The following is a 15,830-nucleotide window of genomic DNA, read 5'->3' on the forward strand; positions in this document are numbered from 1 at the left end:
CTGATTTGCACAAAAACTAGATGGTAAAGCTAGCACTTGAAAACAGGTCTATTTGTTCACTTTACACTGAATCAAAACATAAAGGATAATGGTAAACTTACATGGGTGTGAGTGTAGGTATTCCACTGTAGCTACATACCTTTGGGGAGCTGCTGAAACTCAATGCTTTCAGATGCTATATTTATAAAAATAAGGGTAATTATGTCATCTACATATTACAGAACTTTTGAGAGCTCCTTATTATTCACTCCAAATATAAGGGCCTCAAGTATAACAAACAATACTTATAGTTGCAGTCATTATTGTTCACTTGGAGAAAAATGCATGCTAAATTAATCAAGAGTGTTGATTAATTTCTTTGCAATTCTCAAATCACAACATACAAAATAAATGAAACATTAAGATTTCACCTACACTATATTTTGTTATAACTATTGCCTTTTCTCTTGAATTATATCTCCTTATTACCAACTCTTCTAACCTTGTAAACACAAGCTGTGCATTTATAATGATGTACTCATAAGTTAAATGTTAAGTTAGAATACCTTAATAATTTATTCATCCCTAATTATCAACCTCATTAGTTCTAATTAAAATTTTAAACAAGTGATTAAGAAACATTTTCATGGAGAAGGTATTCTTAACAAATATATTTTATTTAATTAAAACACCCTTTAAATTTATTTTTGCATGTATATGACCATTCTAGAAAAGATAAGAACACAGGAATTTTTATCTACCTTGAGCAGATTTGTATGAAAGGGAATTGAGTGTTTTCTCATCTTGAAATAAAAGAAATTGTAGGGGTGGTGGGGCAGGAGGAGTTGGGGAGGTGGGGAGGGAAATGATGGTAGGAGGAAAACAAAGGAAGAGGTAACAATGCTTGCTGTGAAAGGTACTCATTAACCTACTCATGCAACTGTAACCCCTCTGTACAACACTTTTACTATATATATATATATATATATATATATATAAAGAAATTGTAGAAATTAAAGAAATTCTCACTTAGCCATGAGAATTTCCATTAAAAAATAACACAGTACTGGGATATTGGATTGGTATGGTGCTTACAATTTCACTTTTAGGATGTGAATACCAAAATATGAGTTGAACAGTGCCAGGCAAACTGAAGAATGGAATCATGCTGTTTCTCTACCTCTTTGCTGAAAAAACAAAACAAAAAACAAAATGAAGAGCGATTTGCTAGGTGACTGAACTAAGGAAATGCAGGATTTTGGTGGTTTGTTTGGTTTAGTTTTGTTTATCACAGACACTTTCTAGATTTTTCAGAAGCCTGCTCAGAAGTATCAGACTTGCAAATACAGAAGCAGCCTTGTGACTCTGAGTGACTTGCCCCAAAATATTCAGTAAACTTAGAAGGACTCGATATTTACATCCAATTGAGCCTCACTTGAGCTTTTCTAGTTAGAAAGGCTCAAGATTCACAAAAACCACACGGCAGACACTGAAGTCTAAAAAGGGTGGGAAAGTAAATTTGGAAATACAGATCTCCATGTAAAGGGAGGTTAACTGCCATGAAGGTTTTCAAACACATGTGCACGTGTGCGCGCGCGCGACGCGTGTGTGTACACACACACACACACGCACACACACAGGTATATATATATAATAACATGATAGTGAAGCCAATGGAACATATGTAATCTAAGTTTATCAGACATTTTTTTCATAAGAACATTCAAGAGTAAATATGCTTATTTACTTTCTTAAGATTAACACAAAGCATTCAGGCTTGTCTTCTCCAATTCTTTTAAAAACCTATGTTAAATTTTATTTATATGTTTATATCAATGCACTGATTATCTGCTTAATCTAGAAGATAATGATAGAGACAGTCAATGTTAAGCTAGTGTTAGGAATTTAAACAAAGAATTTGTTAAGAGCCTCATATACTTTCCCAACCAGCTTGGCACTGACTAATCTATGAAAAATCAATAAGCAGTACTTCTTCATGGACTGGAGGCTTGGTTCAAAGGCAGAAAACCAAGCAAATTTGAGTTCCTTAGTTTAAATCTCTGTGTTGCCAAAATTAAAGAAAATAAAGTTCCATGAATTACTGTTCACTTAGAATTTGTGCTACACATTTATAAGATTCTTTGTTGCTTTGTATGTCCCTCCCCCACGGTATAACCCCTGCTTTCACTGTATTTGATGTCGGTATAATTTGTGGAGGGGAAGGGAAAAAAACAAATTGTTTAAATAGGGATACAGGTGGACCCATTGCAACAATGAGACGTACAAGTTGTTATGTCTAAAAACGAACTTTACAACTTTGGTGGGGAGGAGGATTGGGTGGGGGAGGGGATGGTGGGAAGGGATGGGAAGGGGAAACAAAGGAGGAGGCAACAATGCTTGATAAGAAATGTACTCATTATCTTGCCCATGTAATTGTAACCCCTCTGTACAGTATTTTCACAATAAATAAGTAAATAAATAAGAATTTGTGCTGCAGAAACTGAACATTGAAATCTCTTTGAATTTAATGACATGGAGATATGTGGGAATAATGAGGACTGAGAATTGAAGTCTATATAAGATGCAACACAGGGGCTGGGAAGGTGGCTCAGTGGTAGAGCGCTTGCCTTGCATGCATGAGGCCCTGGGTTCAATTCCTCAGCACCACATAAGCAAAAAGAAAAAAACAGGAAGTGGCGCTGTAGCTCAAGTGGTAGATCGCTAGCCTTGAGCTGAAGAGCTGAGGGACAGCGCCCAGGCCCACAGTTCAAGCTCCACGACAGGACCCCAGGGGAAAAAAAAAAAAAAGAATCAACAGAGGACTAAGAAATATTTGTTCCTCCTCCTGCCATGTCTATGGGATTTATAGTTAACCCACTGTATTTTGTCCATTTAAAACAAGAAGCTATCTTGGAATCCTTCTCAGTACAGTATTTGCCACACCTAGAGTCAAACTGACAGGCAATATGAAACATGTTGGTAACATAACCACACATTAGAAATTGTGTCTGTTACATCACTGTTTGTTCAATTAAGATATTGTTAGCAACATGTCTTCTTAGATTCAGTGTGGGAAAAAACTGAATCCCCTCAAATTCCCAACTTCAGTCTTTTGGAAGCTCTGCCATTTAGTCACCCGTATCAGGGCTTCTTATTTGAAAGCCCCAAACACTAAACAAGTAACGATCCAGTGATTGCTGGAGAGAAAAAGAAAGTCTCAGGGGTTCTCTTAAATATAGAATATGAAGTTCTAAAATTCGATCTCTACTTGAAAATACGTATATTAACATTTCCTGTTTGAGGTTATTTATTGGTTTTGTTTTTGTTTTCCTTAGAACTTGAGATAAATGGCATTTCTCCCAAATATGTTTCCTTGTTGCCTCTTTCCTTCTTTGTCCTACCTAAGCCGTTTTCATGAGCCTCCTATTCTGCTCATTCCTACAGTCTTGACCATTTGAGGTCTTTTCTTAATGCCTAAATTAGCACTTTACATATGGGCACTGCAGGCTCATGTAATCCCTAGCTACTTAGTAGGCAGAGATCTGAGGATCTCGGTTGAAAGCCAGCCTAGGGTAGAAAGTCTGTGAGACTCTTTATCTCCAATTAAGTCACACAAAAAGCAGAAACTAGCTCTGTGGCTCAAGTGGTAGAGTACTAGCCTAGCATTGTTGGTGGGAGTGTAAACTTGTTCAGCCACTTTGGAAAGTAGTATGGAGGATCCTCAAAAGACTCCACATAGAGCTCCCCTATGACCCAGCAATCCCACTTTTGGGCATTTACCCAAATGATCACAAACAAGACCATATACTAAAGCTACCAGCACAACTATGTTTATTGCAGCATTATTCACCATAGCTAAGATATGGAACCAACCCAGATGCCCCTCAGTAAATGAATGGATCAAGAAAATGTACAAGAATATGGATCAAGAATATGTACACAATGGAATTCTATGCCTCCATCAGAAAGAATGACCTTGCCCCATTTGTTAGGAAATGGAAAGACTTGGAAAAAGTTATATTAAGTGAACTAAGCCAGGCCCAAAGAAACATAGGTCCCATGGTTTCCCTTATTTTCCATAACTAATATATGTCTGAGACAAGCAGAAACATTCAGATAAGTTGATGTTAGGCAAAATGAACCCCAAGAGAAGGATTCAAATGGTTTTTCTTTCTTGCTATTGTTTCTAACATATTTATAAGATTATTTCCTTGTTGCTTTGTATGTCCCTCCCCCATGGTATAACCCCTGTTTTCACTGTATTTGATGTTAATTTGTGGAGGGGAAGGGAAAAACAAATTGTTTAAATAGGGATATAGGTGGACCCATTGCAACAATGAGATGTACAAGAGTCATGTGGAAAACCAAACTTTACAACTTTGACGCAAGAGTGGGGGTGGGGGGATTGGGGAGGGGCAGTTGGGAAGGGATGGGAAGGGGAAACAAAGGAGGAGGCTACAACGCTTGATAAGAAATGTACTCTTGCTCTTATAATTGTAACTCCTCTGTACAGTATTCTCACAATTTATAAAAAAAATAAAGCTGAAGGACATTGTCCAGGCCTACAGTTCAAGCCTCAGAATTGACAAATATAAATAAATAAATAAATGTTTACTATCAATTTATTCTGTAGCTAATCACTTTCTCCACTGCTTTCTCACAGCTTTCATTCATGGGGAATACTCATTGTTTTACATATGTTGTCTATGTCTTTCCACCAGGCCATAAGTTCTGGGGCTCTGGAATTTAGCAGTATTGGTTATTACTGCATTATTTCACAAAAATGCCAGAAAATGCAGGAGGTGTTTAATGATATTTGTAAAGTAATTACTATGAATGAGAAATATTTTGAAGGATACAATTATCCTAATTTTTATTTGTGGAGTTTTGTAAAGGACATTTGATTCTCGTAATAGTGAGATGAAGGTACTCTACATGTAACTCTATTAGGGAAAATATACAATGGTTCAATTGGAAGAAGAACGCAATAGGACAACAAATACAAGCCTCGGTTTGAATTTCCGGTTTGCCACTTACTAGTTGTGAGACTGACTGACTCAACATTCCACATGGAGAAACTGATGATCAAAAAGAAGACAAATGGAGTGCCGGTGGCTTATACCTGTAATTCTAACTACTCAAGAGGCTAATATTTGAAGATCACAGTTTGAAACCAGCCCAGTCAAGAAAGTCTATGAAACTGATCTCCAGTTAGCCATTAAAAAGCCAGAATTGGACTGTACAAATGGCACAAATTGTAGAGTGCAAACCTTGAGCAAAATTGTTCAGGGACAGTGCTGAGGCCCTGAGTTCAAGCCCCAGGATTTGCACACAAAGAAACTAAATAAATCTATTCCAAACAGTATCATCTTAGAAAGGGTTGTATAAGTTATTTATTGGTGTTACTGAATAAAATTACTATAAATATATCTTATGTGCACACTGAGTTAATTTTTATGTTTCTTTACCTGCTAGGAAAAAATGGTTGTATCTACCTGACAGAATCATTGTAAAGTTAAAACAAAGTCATTGGAAATAGCCCTGATGAATACAATTGTCAATAGCTGTAATTTTTATTATCAAATATAATGTACTAACGTGACTTTTGTCTCCCTCCATTCTTTGTTCTTCTATGCAATCGGCAGTCTGTGATCTTCATTCGTGACAAAAATACTCATGGGCAAGAGATATCGGGTTACATCGATTATGCCCACAGACTCAAGAATGAAGATTTCGAAGTCTACTTTAGCGGGAAAAAAAGACTTCTTCCAAGGACCACAGATTTGAGGTAAACTATACGCAAACCTTGCAACTTAAAGGAAAGAGAATAAGGTGGTTTTTTTTTTTAAGTTTTAGTCTACTTTGTACCTAGAATGCTATGTAGTAGAAATAGAATATGATTAGCTGTTTTTTATTATTAATTTGACAATAAATACAGATGTATTTTCCCCCTCTAACAAACTAAAATAACTTTGGTTTAATGTCATCTCATAACTAACTTTCCCTTTTTCATTTCTCACTAGTTGTCTCAAATGGTTGATCACTCAAAACCCAAATAAGAGTTTCTTATTCATCTGTTTCACTTTATAACAATTCTTTCCCTTCTATACTATTTCTAGTTTTTCTTTACTTCTAAATGTTTTTCTTTCCTGTATCTGTGGCTTGAATTCAGGGCGCCTAGCAGAGCTCGATGGCTGGCGCTCTACCACTTGAGTCACACCTCTACTTTCAGCTGCTTACTGTTAATTGGAGATAAGAATGTTGCAGATTGGTCTAGCTGCCCTAATTCCAACCTGTGATTCTCAGATATTAACCTCCTGAGTGGCTAGGATTAAAGAGTCTTTCACTGCCATCTGGATAAGCTACTGAGGTTTCTTAGAGAAACCTTCGTTTCTCTAGTTTGAAATACGAGATCTTTCAGGTGTCTTACATCCTCAATTTGACTGATAGTCTCATAAGTCTTTTTATAATCTAGCTTTATATCTTTATTTCCTGTGAAATGACTGGAACAAATAAAGTTTTCCCAAAATAGGAAATTTTAATATGTGATCTAATATTCCCTATTGCTCCGATTTTACATCTCCTCATTTTGATCAGTATACGCAAATAGAATCAGCCTAAAGAATTTATTGGTGTAACCTCAGATTTTACCCAATAATTTTTACATTTATTCATGAAAGCTACTTAAATATTTTAGTAAAGTTGGTTTTCATAAAATTTCAATCATTTATCTTGTACTTTAGCTAGAATTTTTCCATACAATAATTCTTCCTCATCACTTATTTGATTTGATTACCTTGGTATCTTATTCAATTTATTTACTTCCTTGGTATATAAAACAAAAGTAAAAGTAGAATTATACAAGTAGTAGAATTACACAAGTGCACACAAGAAGTATCAAATTATTTCTCAAAGTAGTTATACAAGTTTGTAACCACAAAGGGTAATGTGTATGAATGCTCAGGTTAACACTTATCTTTCCCAACAGGTGATATTAAAAAACATTTTTCCATTCCTTGAAGAAAAAGGTTCAGATTAGAAGCACTTAGATATTTCATTTGCAAATCTTGAAATTGGCCTTATGTTTGGTACTAGTGTTTTTGGTGCTGGTCATGGGGCTTGAACTCAGGACCTGGGCATTGCCCCTGAGCTTATTTGCTCAAGGCTAGTACTTTACCATTTGAGCCAACATATATGGCCTGTTGGTGGCCAATTGGAGATAAAAGTTTCATGGGCTTTCCTGCCTGGGCTGGCTTCTGACCTCCATCCTCAGAACTTAGCCTCCTGAGTAGGTAAGATTACAGGGGCACTAGTTCTTTCCTGCTTTTTATGGGTCTGGAAATAGCAAGTCCACACGTGTTCTCATCGGCTCAAAACTCTCATGTGTAGAGCCAGACATCTGGGTTCAAGGATACCATTGCATTATTTCCTAAATGATTCCATTTTATTCATCAAACTCACAAGTCATCTGTGAGTGGATTTGCTTTAGGTTTTCGGATTTTGCCATGAATTAAACAGATTCCCTTCTTCCTTGACCCAGGAGAGGATACAAACAACAGTTCTAGGGGCTCCAGATGGGAATAGACTTACCATTTCATAATTATCACCATTTTCTCTTCTGCCTGTGAGCTCACTTCTTTCTGCTACCTTCATACACACACACACACACACACACACACACACACACACACACACACACACTTTTTTAAAATTTGATTTTATTGTAAAGATGCATTACAGTTACATGATAAGGCAAGGAATACATTACTTGTCGATCATTGTTTTCCCATCCCTTCCTTGGTTTTGTCTTACTATCCCTTCCCTCCTCCACCTTCCACATTCTTCCCCATCCTACCCCATCCCCCCTTCCCCCCCTCTCCAACTGAGGTTGTAAAGTTTGTTTCCAATATACTGTCCTGTGGGTATCCTTGTTGCAATGGATCATCCTGTGTCCTCCTGTCAGCATTTTGTTATTCCCTTTCCCCTCCCCAGATTAGACATATTGTATATACAAAATCGAAGTACAGTGACTATAGGGGATATCCCATAGGGGAAAGAACCTACAAAGGAAACTACAACAACAACAACAAAATGAAATCACATGGTACATTTAAAACCATAACAATAGAGACAGACCTCTTGAGTCCATATCCTGGAGTTCATTTCACTTAGCATCATCTTATACGTCATAGGCACATGACTTTTGAGCTTTTCATCTCATCTGATAAGATTATCCTATATGAATACTAATTATTGCAAATAAGGGAAACCATGGGACCTAAATTTCTTTGGGACTGCGTTACTTCACTTAATATGATGTTTTCCAAGTCTTTCCATTTCCTAACAAATGGGGCGGTGTTGTTCTTTCTGGTGGAATCATAGAATTCCATTAAATACACACACACACCACATTTTCTTGATCCATTCATCTACTGAGGGGCATCTGGGTTGGTTCTTAGCTATAGTGACTAATGCTATGATAAACATAGTTGACACACACAATTTTGAGGTATGTCACTTGCTTAAATCTCTTGCTTCAGGGATGTCAGGAGCCAGTATGCTACCCAAATAAAAGTCTTATTCTGAAAGAATAAGATTACAAATGTTACATACAGCTGTACCTAGATAGTTTACAGGGGACTTGACATTACTGGAATCACATTGCTAAGCATACAACAACAACAACAACAACAAAACCCATAGCATCAAACCCTGGCAAGTGATTTCTAGGTTGGCAAGTACCCCAACATTGTCTTGGTCTGTTTTCTTTGGATATAACAAAAATACCCAAGACTGAGTTACTTTATAAAGACAAGGTTTTAATTAGCTCACAAATTTGAAGGCTGGAAGTTGAAGACTGAGCACATTCATTCATCCCTTCTCTGGTGAGGTCACTATGACATGCATCCAAAATGGCAGAGAAGCACAAAGAGAAATGGCCATGTGCAGAAGGGGCCAACCTGGTTGGGCAGCCTTATGTTGCCATCATACATTCTCACAAGAACTAACCCATGTGAGAGACATATGTTCATTAACCCCAAGAACAGCAATAAAAAAAAAAACCTCATTAGCTTCCACTTTAACTTATGTTCTAAAGCTCCCACCTCCTCCACCCCACCCCACTGAGGACCGGCCTTTCAATAGATTCACGCCATATTAGAACCATAGACAATGTCAACAACATCTCACAGATTCCAGTCACTTGGATGAAATAATTAGACTGGAATTTGAGTGGATAGTAAGAGCATGCTAAAAATCTCTTGGAAAATGTATAGAAATGAAATGTGATAATGTGACTGTCATATTTCTTCATCAATTCAGCGTGGAAAATCATGACTACGTTGAATGAGTCTTTTCTTCACTCTTCTTTGCTACTCTTTGGGGCCTTTGTCACTGTGTGTGTGTGTGTGTGTGTGTGTGTGTGTGTGTGTGCCAGTCCTGGGGCTTGAACTTAGGGCCTGGGTGCTGTCCCTGAGTTCTTGTGCTCCAGGTTAGCATTCTACCACTTAAGCCACAGCTCCACTTCTGGCTTTTTAGGAAGTCTCATGGGCTTTTCTGCTGGGCTAACCTTGAACTGTGATCCTCAGATCTCAGCTTTATGATTAGTGCATATTCTTAAGAATACTATCAAGTAATTGGTCTATCCATTGGTTGGGTCTAAAATAAATAAACATTAAAAAGTTCCCATTGTGGGAAGTGTAAGTATAAATGATCTATCATTATGGTTTAAGTTTCCATTTCCATGGTTACTAATAAGCTTGGACGTCTTTGGTGGGCTGGTCAGATTTTATTTCTGTGAGTAATCTATTAAGATTTTCCCTCATTTTAAAAGCTGGAATATTCTGCCTCTAGTGAATTGTAAGGATCTTTTTTATTATGAATATTATTTAATATTTTCTATCTTATAGGTGCCAGAAATATCATCTTTCATATCCTTTATTTTCATATAAGTTTTAATAGCCAAGCTAATATATTTTAATCTTTTCTTGCAGTTTGAGCTTTTAGGTTTTCTTTAATAAATCATCTTTTGGAGGTCATAGACACTGTTACAGAGTGTTACAGCTTTGCCTTTTCACTCTATCCTTTGAACTTATTTGAGTTAATATTGCATATGGCAGTTAGTCAGTTGTCAGGAGGGGGGAATATACCCTTGTTAAACATAGCTCCATACTTGGTGCAACTCATAACTAAAGCAAATATTTTTAAAGTACGATTTTTATAAAACTCATTCCGTTTCCTTACCTTTTGGCATACTGTTTTATGCTGTGTAGAGAAAGACATTTATATGATTAGAATTCAGTCATTCAATTTTACTGTGGAAAAATATATAAATGTGGAAAGACAGCTGCAACTATTTTGAAATGCAGCAGTGGAAAGGTGCCTTAGAACTTGATCAACTTGTCAACCCAGATTCTATCTTGACCAGAATTTTCAGGCTCAAATCCTTCTCAAGATACATTGGATCAACTTATAGACAGAAACATTATAGTTTGCCAAGTTCCTTCACATTTCCCTACAACATTATAATATACTATATCTATCTATATAACATTATAATATAGTATATATTTATATACATGTATATATATACACGTAGTATATATATCTGTGATATTACAGTTTTTCATAGATATATATTACAGGTATAGTATATATACTGTATGTATCTGTATATAGTATATATCTGTAGTATATATATTTGTAAATATCTATAATATATCTAGTATATATCTGTGATATGCTATATTATAATATTATAATATATTATGATATAGCACAAAGGCATTGTTCTTACCAGCTGAGAGAAGCCAAGCCACTTGATAAAGCTTACAAAATATAATGAGCATAAATAAATTCTCAAGTTCTTAGACATTTTACTACACTACTGTTCTCTATATATTTTAATGTTTTCTATCTTTATTAATTAATGTTTCTTTATTGTGAAAACATGAGCAAAGTAATGAGTACATTTCTTTTTTTTTTTGAGGGGGGTCCGGTCATGGGGCCTGAACTCTGGGCCTGGGTGCTATCCCTCAGCTCTTCACCTCAAGGCTAGCGCTCTACCACTTGAGCCACAGTGCCACTTCCAGCTTATTTCTTTTTACTTATGTGGTGCTGAGGAATCGAACTCAAGGCCTCATGCATGCAAGGCAAGCACTCTACCACTGAGCCACCTTCCCAGCCCCATGAGTACATTCTTTTTTTTTTCTTTTTTTATTGTGAAAATACTGTACAGAGGAGTTACAATTACATGGGCAAGATAATGAGTACATTTCTTATCAAGCATTGTAGCCTCCTCCTTTGTTTCCCCTTCCTATCCCTTCCCATCCTCCCCCCACCCCCTGAGTACATTTCTTATCAAGCACTGTTGCCTCCTCCTGTGTTTCCCCTTCCCATCCCTGCCCGCCTATCCCCCCCTCCCTACCCCCGTAAAGTTCGTTTATTGACATAACAACTTGTACATCTCATTGTTGTAATAGGTCCATCTGTATCCCTATTTAAACAATTTATTTTTTTTCCTTCCCCTCCACAAATTATGCCAACATCAAATACAGTGAAAACGAGTTATATCGTGGGAGAGTGACATACAAAGCAACAAAAAAAATCATTTTATAAATATGTTAGAAACAATAGCAAGAAAGAAAAAACACTTGAGTCCTTATCTGGGGGTTCATTTTGCCTAACATCAACTTATCTGACTGTTTCTGCTTGTCTCAGGCATATACTAGTTATTGCAAATAAGGGAAACCATGGGACCTACGTTTCTTTGGGCCTGGCTTACTTCACTTAATATAATTTTTTCCAAGTCTTTCCATTTCCTAACAAATGGGGCAATGTCATTCTTTCTGATGGAAGCATAGAATTCAATTGTGTATATATACCACATTTTCTTGATCCATTCATCTACTGAGGGGATATGATCCTTATATATCACCCTGCACCAGAATCAACTCCAAATGGATCAAAGACCTCGGAGTCAAAGCAAACACCCTGAAAACATTACAGGATGGAGTAGGAGAAACCCTAGGTCTCCTTGACACAGGCTGAAATTTTCTTAATAGAGACCCAGAAACACAACAAATCAAAGAAAGGTTGGACAAATAGGACTGCATGAAACTGCAGAGCTTCTGCATGACAAAGGACATAACTAGCAAGATCAGTAGCTCACGGATTGGGAGAAGATCTTCACTAGTCATACATTGCACAAGGGTCTCATATCTAAAATATACTTGGAACTCAAAAAAGTAAATCCCCGAACAACAAATCCTCAAAGAAACAACTGCTCAATAAATAAGTGGGCTAAAGACTTAAAGAGAAACTTCTCTGAAGAGGAAAGAAGGCTGCCCAATAGACATATGAAGAAATGCTCAACCTCCCTAGCCATAAAAGAAATGCAAATCAAAACAACACTAAGATACCACCTCACCCCAGTTAGAATGGCTATAATCAAGAACTCTGATAACAATAGATGCTGGAGGGGATGTGGACAGAAGGGAACCTTACTGCATTGTTGGTGGAAGTGTAAACTTGTTCAGCCACTTTGGAAAGTAGTATGGAGGTGCCTCAAAAGACTCCACATAGAGCTCCCCTATGACCCAGCAATCCCACTTTTGGGCATTTACCTGAGTGATCACAAACAAGACCATACTAAAGCTACCAGCACAACTATGTTTATTGAAGCATTATTTACCATAGCTAAGATACGGAATGTTTTCTAGCTTTTAAATATATATTTTATTATCTTTATGTAGTTGTACAAAAAGATGTTTGTTCAACATGTTAATTTGTGAGTATAATGAATCTTGATTAATGTCACTCCTTTCATAATTCTCCCTCATCTCCCCCAACACCAACCATCTTCTCAATTTACCTGCTTCCATTTTCATGTATGAACATCCTTCCTCTTGCAATCTGTCTGTCTTCATTCCCCTGCTACCAGAAACAACCCACGTTTCAGCATTCTGATATTAATTTTGTAAATTCAGTTAATGTGTTTTTGTACATATGTTTATGATCCTGTGTGTATATATACACATATTTATGTACGTATAATTATAAATTAGATATTACTTTCACATAGGAGAGCAAGCATGCATTCTTTGTCTCTCTGTGCCTGACTTAACATAATTTTCCCAGTTCCATTCATTCTTTCGGATGAATGAGTAAAATTTTATTATACGTAACATATATAATGTATTATATATTACATATAAATACATATCATTCAGTCATTGAAGGACATCTGAGCTGTTTCCATTACTTGGTTATGGTGGCTAGTGCAGCAATAAACATGAATGTGAAACTGTCCTTAGTATATCCTGACTTTAAGCTTTTATAGCCCAAGGATGATATATTATGTAGAATATTTGATTTATTTTCTGCTGTACAAACTTCTTCTTGTATTTTTATATTTATGTGTTTATTAACTAGAAGACCTAAGGCCTATCTGTGAAGCTCAAATAAACCCTAAGAGAGGATGGTTTGGAGGAAATGAAAAATACCTTTCTGCATTTCATTTCTCTTTGAAGAGTCCATGAAATATTCATATTCTGGGCCAGGAACTCCCCCAAATACTAAAGCTTTCAAAGTTATTATTATCAAATTTCCCTTATACTCCTATTGTCAGTTTTATGAAAATATTTAGTGTTCCAAACCCCTGAAGTTAAAATGATAAGTACTTATCCTGTGCTTAAGTGCATACTTATGAAATCATCTGATAAGATATTGACAATTTCTTAAGTTTAAAAAAGTCTCTAGGAACAAATGGCCAGTGATCTTATTAAAGCTATGTAAAATATTAATTATTATTAAAAATGTTAAAGTTTGCTACAAAATCAAACACAGTCATTAATCATTAAATTATCAATTTAGTCTCATCAACAGGTATTCATTAAATTTGAAAGAGAGGAAAATACTTTGGTACAAAAGGAAATAGAGCAAAGGAGCCTGGCCACAATGACATAGGGTGGCACATGAACCTGCAGCACTGATATCACCTAAGGGACTATAAGAAGGGAAGTATTATAGTCTCTGTATCATCCAGTGCATCAGAAATATTGCATTAACATGATCCTCAAACTGTTACATTTGCAATTTGTCCTCATCCATTGATGCAGAGACAGCAAAACATAGAAGGCTGAGTAATTTGTAAACAATAAGTGTTTCTTACAGATGCATACCACAGGATATATTTTTCTCTTTTGTGAAGTTTGATCTGAATTATAAATATATATATGCAACCTTATACAGAGTCATTAGCATACATACACAAATATATTAACAAAAGTATGGTATGTATATAGAGGAGAGTATTCCAATGGTAGAACTCTTTTGAACAACTAACTTACAGTTAAACAAAATAAAATACTATGGGGTTGGGGGTTGAGAGGTAAGGCCCAGAAAGTGGGGCACAGAAATAGAGAGAGGAAAAATAGGCAATTATAGTCACAATATTTGGTGAATATATGTGAAAATGGAACTTAGGAAACAAAGGGTTGTAGGAGGTGAGGTTTGGGAGAGATGAGGGAGTGGATGGAAGAGGTGGAATTAATCAAGTACATTGTACTCACAAACTGGCATGTTGATTAGAAGCCATATCATACAAGTACCTGAAGATACTACAAGCACATAAATTAAAAATAACAGACACATAAATCAAATCGATACTTTGTCCTAGTTAGGACTTGTCATGTAAACATAACATTTTTCCCTGTGGTCCCCACTGGAGCCCAGTGGTGGTCAGTTCATCTATTTCTTTTTCAGCTGTGTGTCTCTCTGACAAGACCTAATTTGGGATTGTTTTTCAGAACTTTAAGCAATCTTGCTGTCCACACTTAAGGTTAGGGAATTTTGACCATCCTGTACCCACCCATTCCACTTCCTCCTTTCATTGAGCTTGGTAGAAAACAACCCTTTGTACTTTAACCAGGCTTTCATTTTCAGTCACTGTGAGTAAGAATTACAGCATCCCATAGCTTTGTGTGTGGAAGAACTCTGAAGAGACCTAAAAGTGGTCTATAATTGTGGCTTTAGCCTAAAAGTCTTTAGGGAAAAAATTGGCCCTGACTTGTTGAACCTCAGTTACGTCCCAGGATACTTTTAGAATCTATTCATATCCTCTACTGTGGCCCACATGATTTTTGTAAAAACCTACTTTGAATTCTTTTACAGATAAATTTAATTTTCCAATACTTAACTCATTTTAGCTTCTCGTTATCCTTAGGCTGATGAAATGATGAAAAAAGAGAGATCTCAAAAATTGTATGCAGCTACACTACCCCCTTCTTGTTTCTAAGACCCGAATAGACTACTAGTTCACAGTTCGTACCAAATCCTTACTGCAATATGTGTCAGCATCATCCTGGACTGAAATTTCATCCAGACCCCATCTCACTCATTGCTTTATTTAAAAAAAAAATCAAATCCAGAGCACTCTTCTGGCATTCTTTTAAATCGTCTACAATGTGCTTCATGTCTCTGGGTAACCCTTAAGTGAATAATGAGAGATCTGACACAGCCTCTCGTTTATTGACAACACTGACTGCGGTTCAGACAGGGCTCTGCTTTCCACAAGAACTTCTCCAACTTTGTGTACATTTTGGTAACATATTCACAGCATAAAATTTACCATGGAAGCCATTTTAAGGGTACAGTTTACTGATATTAAGTACATTTAATATTTTGTAAATTTTCCATTGTATTATCCTTTTAAAGTGTTTAAAATTTTTCAGAAGTTCAACATATAGGACATTAAATATGAATGTATTCACTACATAGACTAAACAACTACTAACATATTTTTAAGAATTTGCTTTAGCTTTCTCTAATATTTTGGGTGTTTAGATTTGTGT

At 36.2% G+C, this 15,830-nt stretch overlaps 1 protein-coding gene across 1 annotated transcript in view; it reads left to right on the forward strand.

Annotated features, from left to right (window-relative positions):
- The window catches only part of Cfap299 (cilia and flagella associated protein 299), a 577,316-nt gene that overhangs the window by 496,819 nt on the left and 64,667 nt on the right, over window positions 1-15,830 (forward strand). The window contains exon 4 of the mRNA XM_042678010.1: window positions 5,625-5,767. Coding sequence (XP_042533944.1) covers window positions 5,625-5,767 — 143 coding nt within the window. The remainder of the gene's footprint in view (window positions 1-5,624; window positions 5,768-15,830) is intronic.

This window comes from Dipodomys spectabilis, unplaced genomic scaffold (assembly GCF_019054845.1).
Source record: "Dipodomys spectabilis isolate Male_0828 unplaced genomic scaffold, ASM1905484v1 ptg000043l, whole genome shotgun sequence".
Classification (NCBI taxonomy): Eukaryota; Metazoa; Chordata; class Mammalia; order Rodentia; family Heteromyidae; genus Dipodomys; species Dipodomys spectabilis.